The 10,000-nt window shown below is 45.3% G+C and overlaps 2 protein-coding genes across 11 annotated transcripts in view; one reads left to right on the forward strand and one right to left on the reverse strand.

The window, feature by feature from the left end:
- Nucleotides 1-4,332, forward strand: part of LOC143291256 (protein usf-like) — an 11,026-nt gene extending 6,694 nt beyond the window's left edge. For 3 of the 10 annotated variants that reach the window (XM_076601068.1, XM_076601076.1, XM_076601078.1), the window contains exons 4-7: nt 283-450; nt 1,388-3,323; nt 3,535-3,812; nt 3,882-4,332. In XM_076601068.1, coding sequence (XP_076457183.1) covers nt 283-450; nt 1,388-1,585 — 366 coding nt within the window. In that variant the 3' untranslated portion in view covers nt 1,586-3,323; nt 3,535-3,812; nt 3,882-4,332. Of the gene's footprint in view, nt 1-282; nt 451-1,387; nt 3,813-3,881 lie in introns of those variants that run through there. The other 7 variants (XM_076601069.1, XM_076601073.1, XM_076601072.1 and 4 more) reach the window with 7 other exon arrangements.
- A 185-nt stretch (nt 4,333-4,517) lies between these two features.
- Nucleotides 4,518-10,000, reverse strand: part of LOC143290945 (uncharacterized) — a 29,906-nt gene continuing 24,423 nt past the window's right edge. Inside the window, exons 7-8 of the mRNA XM_076600518.1 lie at nt 9,194-9,329; nt 4,518-6,369 (exon numbers count right to left, since the gene is read on the reverse strand). Of these exons, the coding sequence (XP_076456633.1) occupies nt 6,338-6,369; nt 9,194-9,329 (168 nt within the window). The 3' untranslated portion in view covers nt 4,518-6,337. The remainder of the gene's footprint in view (nt 6,370-9,193; nt 9,330-10,000) is intronic.

The following is a 10,000-nucleotide window of genomic DNA, read 5'->3' on the forward strand; positions in this document are numbered from 1 at the left end:
CAGGTATGATTTGCACCTCACCAGGTGTGTTCCCCAGGTATGTGTTGTACATCACCTGTCATTTCCAGTGTGTGTTGTACATCACCTGTCATTTCCAGGTATGTGTTGTACATCACCTGTCATTTCCAGGTGTGTTCCCCAGGTATGATTTGCACCTCACCAGGTTTGTTCCCCAGCTATGTGTTGTACATCACCTGTCATTTCCAGGTGTGTTCCCCAGGTATGTGTTGTACATCACCTGTCATTTCCAGGTATGTGTTGTACATCACCTGTCATTTCCAGGTGGGAGTGATGGGATTCTGCATGGGGGGAGCCCTGAGTCTGGCGGCGGCAGCACTGGTTCCAGAGGTGGACGCAGCGGCCCCTTTCTATGGCGTTCCCAGCGACGACCTGTGTGACGTGTCAAAGATCAAAATTCCTGTCCAGTGTCACTTTGGGGAACAGGATGACGTTAGTAACAGTCCTTGGTTATTATTATTATTATTATTATTATTATTATCATTATTATCATTATCATTATTATTATCATCATCATTAGCAGTAATAGTAGTAGGAGTAGTAGCAGCAGCAGCAGTAGCATGTTTTTTTTTATGATGATGATGAGGAGGAGGATTAGCAATAGTAGTAGAGGTAGTAGTAGTGTAGAAGTAGTAGTAGCAGCAGCAACGGCGGCAGCAGTAGTAGTATGAATTTTTATGATGAGGATGACGATGATTATCATTAGTAGTAGTGGTGGTGGTATATCTTATTCAGTTCTATTCTTTTCTGTCCCCAGAGTGTCAGCGAATCGATTGCGATCGCGCCTTAATTTTAGTGTATGTGTGTGTGTGTGTGTGTGTGTGTGTGTGTGTGTGTGTGTGTGTGTGTGTGTGTGTGTGTGTGTGTGTGTGTGTGTGTGTGTGTGTGTGTGAGAGAGAGAGAGAGAGAGAGAGTGAATGAATGAATGTGTGTGTGTGTGTATTCTTTGCTTGTACAATTTTATCACGTTCATTTGCTGAAGGAGAGAAAAAAAAGGAGCGAACCGGGAGAGAGAAAAATACAAACAAAAACAACCAATAAAAAAAATACCCCCCCCCCACACACAAAACACACACACACACACACACACACACACACACACACACACAAAAACCCACAAAAAACCCCACAACGCTCTCCCCACCCAAAAAAACCCCCCAAAAAACAAAACGCGCACACACACTCAAAAAAACAACAACAACCCCAAACACACTCACACACACACACACACACACGCACACACACACACACACACAAAAGAAACCACACACACACACACACACAACCCCCCCCCCACACACACACACACACATAAAAAACAAAAACAAAAAAAAACACGGAAAGAAAAAAACAGAAGGTGCATGTGCAGATTGCTGGCTTTTCGGACGTGGGAGCCCAGAGCAAGCTGAAGGAGAAGCTGAAAGGAGGCAAGGTGAACTTCGAGTTCCACTCCTACCCCGCCAAGCACGCCTTCACCAACCACACCTCCCCCAACTACAACAAGGAGGCCTGTGAGGCCAGCTTCCAGCGGGCCATGGAGTTCTTCAGGAAGCACCTCTGCAGCTAAACGCTGCTGTCATGTCACACGTCTTCTGCAGCTAAACGTTGCTTGCAGCTAAATGTTGCTGTCATGTCACACGTCTTCTGCAGCTAAACGTTGCTGTCATGTCACACGTCTTCTGCAGCTAAACGTGCTGTCATGTCAAATGCCTCTGCAGCTAAGCTGTGTTGTGGGAGTTGTTCAGGAAACACCTCTGTAGCTGAATGTGCTGTCATGTTGTTGACTTGCACAGCTGCTAAAAAATGATGTGTATAGCTTGTTTTTTTATTTTTTTTTTTTTTTTTTTGCTGACTGGCACAGCTGCTGAAAAATGATGTGTGTAGCTAGCTTGTTTTTGTAAGTTTGGGTTTTTTTGAGGGGACTGAAAACATAGACTGGAGAGGGAAAATTATATCAGTAATCAGGAAAGTGTTATCCATAATCATTGCTTTGTGTCCGTGTTTTGTAAACGTGTTGGGTTATGCTGCTGGTCAGGCATCTGCCTGGCAGATGCAGTGTAGCGTATATGGATTTGTCCGAACGCAGCGACGCCTCCTTGAGAAATTGAATCTGAAACTGGTCAATTACAGATTTTTATTTTTTCTGAGTTGAATAATAAAAGTGTGGCCCTGCCAGCAGTGGACAGACCACTGCCCTGACTGAAAGTGTACAAGGAAAACAATATACACAAGGGCCAGCTGTTTAAACATACAGCAGTATTTTCAGAATTCTGATCTCCCCCCCCCCCCACCCCCCCCCCCACCCAACACACACATAGACCCCCACCAGGCCCCCCAAACCATCAAATACAAAAAGAGAGAGAGAGAGAGAGAGAGAGAAAGAAAACACCTCTGTATGTGTTGGTGATGGTGCCTATTTCGTTTTTGTTGTTTGCTGGGGTCGTTAACCTGGGGAAACAGTTATCCCCCTTGAGACAATCACAGTTGTTATTATGCCTGATATTTTACAGATCTACATGCGCAAGGGAGGTCTTTGAGTACTCTGATGAATCGTAAAGGTTATTATGTAGTGCTTAACATGTTTATTTATTGATTTATATATTTTTTTTACGAAACAGATGTTGTGCAGTATGTATACATCATCCAGCATGCTTCAACGCCTCCTTAGAACTGAAATTGAAACTTAACAACGTTTAATTCAAGAGAAAAAAGCTTGAGCTGAATAACAGTGTGCGTGTGTTCTTTACACGATTTACAAGGTTTGCGTGAAGGGCGTGGTCATTACACTGAACGGTGATCAGAGGCTTCACTCACATCATGGTTGTTGTTTTTTTCTTTCTTTCTTTTTATTGCTATATTCCAGCAGCCTGTTTCTCCCTTGAGTCATTACATCATATCATTGTAGGTCTGCATTCCAGTTTCTCTGTATCGTTCTTCCCCCGCCCCTTAGCGTCAGAAACTTCCGGGCGCGAATTGGCCTGACCAGTCATCTGCGCACCCACAGAGCCAAACCCACCCACCCCCAGGATGACTAGATGGTCCTCGTCGATCCCGACGGACGAACCACACAGATCACATCAATGTCACGGCTTGTAGGTCTGCATTCCAGTTTCTCTGTATCGTTCTTCCCCCGCCCCTTACATCACATCAATGTCACGGTTTGTAGGTCTGCATTCCAGTTTCTCTGTATCGTTCTTCCCCCGCCCCTAACATCACATCAATGTCACGGTTTGTAGGTCTGCATTCCAGCTCTGTGTGTCATTCTACACCCCGCCCTTACATCACATCAGTGTCATGGTTTGTAGGTCTGCATTCCAGTTTCTCTGTATATCGTTCTTCCCCAGCCCCTTACATCACATCAATGTCACGGTTTGTAGGTCTGCATTCCAGCTCTGTGTGTCATTCTACACCCCGCCCTTACATCACATCAGTGTCATGGTTTGTAGGTCTGCATTCCAGTTTCTCTGTATTGTTCTTTCCCAGCCCCTTACATCACATCAATGTCACGGTTTGTAGGTCTGCATTCCAGTTTCTCTGTATCGTTCTTTCCCCGCCCCTAACATCACATCAATGTCACGGTTTGTAGGTCTGCATTCCAGTTTATCTGTATATCGTTCTTCCCCCGCCTCATCCTCTGTTATCACTGTATGTTAAAGCATGGTATTTCATGCTGCAGAGAGGCCTGCTTGCCAATAAGGAGCTATGAGAAATGAATTTTTTGACTGTGTGCTGTAAAGTCTGTTAAAGAGTCTGTTGACTATTTTACAAGCTGATATTGAGCTATCAGAAGTCGGGTTTTCACTGTGTGTTATAAAGAGTCTGTTGACCATTTTACAAGCTGATATTGAGCTATCAGAAGTCAGGTTTTCACTGCGTGTTAAAGAGTCTGTTGGTCATTTTACAAGTTGACATTGAGTTACAAGAAGTCCAGTTTTCTCTGTGTGCTAAATTTGTATTTGTATTTCTTTTGTATCACAACAGATTTCTCTCTGTGTGAAATTCGGGCTGCTCTCCCCGGGGAGAGCGCGTCGCTACACTACAGCGCCACCCATTTTTTTGCATTTTTTCCTGCGTGCAGTTTTATTTGTTTTTCCTATCGAAATTATTTTGACCATTTAACCAGCTGTCAGAAGCCATGGTGTGACATTTCCTGCTGTGTTTTATGTAACTGCTGCTTTATGAATTGTGTGAAATCAGTGTTTGCTTTGTATGGGAAAGTATTGAAATACTGATTTTTTTTATGTTTCAAAGTTTACCATTTGTTGGAAAAGGCTCTGTTTATGTTGCCAATAAACTGGGAAGTGCTTGATTACATAGATGTTTGTGTGTCTCATTTGTGATGTATGTGTGTGTGTGTGTGTGTGTGTGTGTGTGTATCCAAGCATGTCTGTGTGTGTGTGTGTGTGTGTGTGTGTGTGTGTGTGTTTCCAGTAAGTGTTCTGATGCAAGCACCAAACTCGCGTGAGCGGAAAACTACACAGAAATATACGTTGAAATACCAGGCAGTTTATTTCTCTCATTTTCTTTTACAGTGCTCCGAACCAGATTGACAGAGAGAAGAAAGAGGGATTTGTCCAGTGCCACCCGGGTTTGAACCCTGTCCACCCCATAGTGGTTCTCCCACTGAGCCGCAGGGCCCCATCACACAGCCCTTGATCCCAGTCAGTGTGCAGAGGGGGAGGGGGGGGAGGAGGGGCCCGGGGTGGGGGGGCAGGTGGGTGGGTGGGGGTGGGTGGGGCATGCCTCTGATGTAAATAACATCTGTGACTGGTTTTCACCAGTGGTGCAATGTCAATCAGAAATAAATGACATTCAAGATTTATGTAGACCTCTAACCCTTGTTAGGAGAATGATTTTCAGAGAACAAGAGTCAAAAACGCAACTAATTATCTATCATAATATGTGCATCAAAGGGAAAGAAAATGTATTATTGCAAGTTTTATAATAGATTTTTTTTTGGGTAACATTTTGCTGAGTCTTACTAGTACCAATTTTTTTTACTGCAGAAAACTCCAAAACAACAATCTTTCACGAACAATCAGTACCTGTACTCCACTTAAAAGTTCTTGCAACAAACTTTGATGATCCACATGCAGGTGTCGTGTTTGATGACCCAGCTTCTGTATTCATGAGCTGTTCAAACAGTGTTTCGATCATTGCTGTACACTATGGCCGAAGTGCCACTCATTGAATCAGCTTAACTCTTTCAATACGAACGGCGAAAGAGACGACGTTAACAGCGTTTCACCCCAATTACCATCATCAAAATATTGCAAGCGGAAGGCTCTTATACTGAAGACGTGAACGTGGACAAAGAATACCACAATTCTGACGACGGAAGCTAAAGGTTGGGTCATTCAGACACCCACTGGACATCCGAGAGAGAGGACTGGCCGTACTGAGTGAGTTAAAGTCTGTTCATTTTTAACTTCCCTTACACAAGATTTCATGACTGTGTCGATAAAGAATTCGGTCACAACCTTCGCCAGAAATTGAGAAGTCTAGAAAGTAAACATACAAACAAAAATCGTCATTCAGTAATGCATATTGAACTTAACGTGCATGTATCTTACACAAAACCTTGTAATGTTTGTGTTAGAACTGTGACACTGCATAATTGCTTGTATAGTGTATGATGATGATGTGTATGGTGCCAGCATTCAGAGCTTGAAGCGTGCGTCCTGTATATTATATATTACACTACCTGGACATTGGGAACATGCATACTACCCCCCCCCCCCCCACTACTGTTCTAAACCTGCATAAAACATACACAAATCAGTGCACAAGAACCGATACTACATCAATACTTCAACGGTGATTTTCCACTGGAGCTTTTGTAATGGGAGCTTGGCCGACAAAAACAGTGTAAAGTGTTGAACCAGTACATCGTCAGCTGTAGAAGGAGCCGCTGCTGCTATGGTTACATAGTTACACCAGTAACTGAGGAGAAGAGAAGATAGCAATGGTGGTGGTGTGTGTCCATCGAGATCGATGATGACCATCGTTGTCACCCAGCTGGGGGGTGGGGGGGAGGGTGGTGTTGGGGTGGGGGGGGATGCTCATGAATCTATCTGTGAATGCGCAGATGGCCGAATAGTCCAATCTGCGCACGAAAAGAAGATAGCAATAAACCACAGACGGAAGGCACACAGCAAGGCGTTGATCACAGTGGAAGCTGACTGTAGCAGCAGCAGCAGCAGCAGCAGACAGCGCGCACACACACACACACATGCAGATGTGGTCTGTCCTCTCTTCCCTCCAGTGGTTCTCCAGAGCTGAGTCACCGTGCACTACACAGAGGCTGGCCCAGACTGCCTTACTCCATGGAGCACAGGAAGTTGACGAACTCTGCAACCAAGCACAGCAGTTTTATGGCGGTGACTGGAAGACTGTAGTGAAACAGGTGGGTGAATGAATGAATAATATGAATGAATGATATGGATACTTCTATAGCGCCTATCCTCGGTCGGAGACCATGTTCTAAGCGCTTTACTTCTTCTTCTTCTTCTTCTGCGTTCACTCGTATGCACGCGAGTGGGCTTTTACGTGTATGACCGTTATTACCCCGCCATGTAGGCAGCCATACTCCGTTTTCGGGGGTGTGCATGCTGGGTATGTTCTTGTTTCCATAACCCACCGAACGCTGACATGGATTACAGGATCTTTAACGTGCGTATTTGATCTGCTTGCATATACACACGAAGGGGGTTCAGGCACTAGCAGGTCTGCACATATGTTGACCTGGGAGATCGTAAAAATCTCCACCCTTTACCCACCAGGCGCCGTCACCGTGATTCGAACCCGGGACCTTCAGATTGACATTCCAACGCGTTAACCACTCGGCTATTGCGCCCGTCTTAAGCGCTTTACAAACTGCGGAGTCATTTACACAACAGGCTGTCTATCTGGGTAGAGCCGACTGACGGCTGTCATTGGGCGCTCATCATTCGTTTCCCGTGTGTCATTCAATCAGATTTCAGGCACGCACACATATACATTCAGACAGACATGTAACATTTCACGTATATGACCGTTTTTGTTCACTGACCCCGCCATGTTGGCAGCCATACTCCGTTTTCGGCGGTGTGCATGCTGGGTATGTTCTTGTTTCCACACCCCACCGAATGCTGGCTGACATGGACAACAGGGTCTTGAACGTGTGTATTAGGGGGAGGGGGAGATAACTTGATGGTCGATCCGTTTCACTTTCATTGTCATACACTTGGGTTTCTATCGCTCATTTGGCGTGTTTCAATGGTTTCTAAGTGGACCTGTTCGTAAACTGTGTTCACACAAATGGTTCCAGCGATAATAGTAGTGTGCTCTTCCCTCCCACGTGTAGACCTATATCTGGTCATCATTCACGTGCAGACCTATATAAGATCATCATTCACGTGCAGACCTATATCTGGTCATCATTCACGTGTAGACCTATATCTGGTCATCATTCACGTGCAGACCTATATCTGGTCATCATTCACGTGCAGACCTATATCTGGTCATCACTCACGTGTAGACCTATATCTGGTCATCATTCACGTGCAGACCTATAGCTGGTCATCATTCACGTGCAGACCTATATAAGATCATCATTCACGTGTAGACCTATATCTGGTCATCATTCACGTGCAGACCTATATAAGATCATCATTCACGTGTAGACCTATATCTGGTCATCATTCACGTGCAGACCTATATCTGGTCATCATTCACATGCAGACCTATATAAGATCATCATTCACGTGTAGACCTATATCTGGTCATCACTCACGTGTAGACCTATATCTGATCATCACTCACGTGTAGACCTATATCTGGTCATCATTCACGTGTAGACCTATATCTGATCATCACTCACGTGTAGACCTATATCTGGTCATCATTCACGTGTAGACCTATATCTGGTCGTCATTCACGTGTAGACCTATATCTGGTCATCATTCACGTGCAGACCTATATCTGGTCATCATTCACATGCAGACCTATATAAGATCATCATTCACGTGTAGACCTATATCTGGTCATCACTCACGTGTAGACCTATATCTGGTCATTGATCACTGGACCTTGACTGTGGTCAGGGTGCTAGCCTTTTAGATGAGATGATGAAACAGTTGTACCGGTGCAGCATGCATTTAGCGCATGTAAACAAAGCGGCTGTCTTCAGCAAAATTATGTTTTAAGAAATACACTTTGATAGTAAATCAATTACAATTGCAGACAGAGAGAGCAGCCCGAATTTCACACAATTTCAGTTTCGGTTTCAATATCCGAAGGAATAGTCACTGCGTTCGGAAAAATACATATACGCTACACCACATCTGATCGGCAGATGCCTGACCTGCACATAACCCAACGCGCTTAGTCAGGCCTTGAGTGGATGCATATATGTTTATCTACCTATCAGAGTGGATTTCGTCACAGAATTTTGCCAGAGGACAACACTCTCGTTGCCATGGGTTCTATTTTTTTTTAGTGCGTCAAATGCGTGCTGCACACGGGACCTCGACTTATCGTCTCACCCGAATGACTAGACGCTTTACTCAGTTCGATTTCCTACTCAGACATGGGAGAAAGAGCGAGAGGGGGATTCGAACCCATTTCCTCAAGGTCTCTCTGCTTTGGGAGATGAGCGTCTTAACCATTCTGCCACACACAGCACAACATACCACTACACAACACACCACACCACACCACACAAACACACCACCAGGACTGGACGATACACCCACCCTGGCGGGACATGGTCTTGCTGCTGTCCACATCAGCCTTGGTACAACAGCACCACACACCACACCGCACACCACATAACACCCCACCACCCCACCCCACCCTACACCACACCACCCCACCCCACCACATCCCACCCCACCCAAGGACCGAACGATACAACGTACCCTGACGGGACATAGTCTTGCTGCTGTCCACATCAGCCTGGGTACAACAACACCCCACCCCACCCCACACCACACCACACCACACCACACAACACCACCCCACCCCACACCATCCCAGGACCGAACGATACAACGCACCCTGTCGGGACATAGTCTTGCTGCTGTCCACATCAGCCTTGGTACAACACCACCGCACACCACATCACACCCCACCACCCCACCCCACACCACCCCACACCACACCACCCCATCCCAGGACCGAACGATACACGCACCCTGTCGGGACATAGTCTTGCTGCTGTCCACATCAGCCTTGGCCAGGATGTCGTCCACGTCAGCGTCAGTCAGCACTGTGGTCTTTTCGCTGGCCAGGCCTGGCACACTGTTGATGTGCTTCATCAGGGTGGACACCTGGGTGGACACACCCACCCACCCACCCACACACACACCCACCCACACACACACACACACACACACACACACACACACACACACACACACACACACATTTAAATATTCCACAAGAAGACAGATTGTGCAACAAGTGTAACATCCTGGAAGACGAAATCCATCTTCTTGATCATTGTATTAAATAAAAAACAACAACACTTAAGGCAACAATTTTTAAAAGGTATTCAAAATTCGAACAACACAGGAAATATTCCCAGTCAGGTGACGCTAACAGATGATGAATATATACAAACAAGATTAGGAAAATTTGTTTATGAATGCTGCTGCAATTTACTGCAATTAAAAGATTGATTAATTGTGTGTTTCTCATTCATTCATTCATTTACCATTGCACTTGTGTCTTATAAACCTTACGGTTTCATGACAATAAAATCTATTCTATTCTATTCACACACACACACACACACACACACACACACACACACACACACACACACACACACACACACACAGACTTTTAATAATGATGGGTGATGATGGTGTTGATGATGGTGATGAAAAAAGGTGATGATGATGGGTGATAATGCTGATGACGATGGTGATGGTGATGATGTTGACAATGATGTTGATGACGGTGGTGATTGTAACGATGCTGGATCTTTAACGTGCGG

Source organism: Babylonia areolata, chromosome 16 (assembly GCF_041734735.1).
Source record: "Babylonia areolata isolate BAREFJ2019XMU chromosome 16, ASM4173473v1, whole genome shotgun sequence".
NCBI classification, from domain to species: Eukaryota; Metazoa; Mollusca; class Gastropoda; order Neogastropoda; family Buccinidae; genus Babylonia; species Babylonia areolata.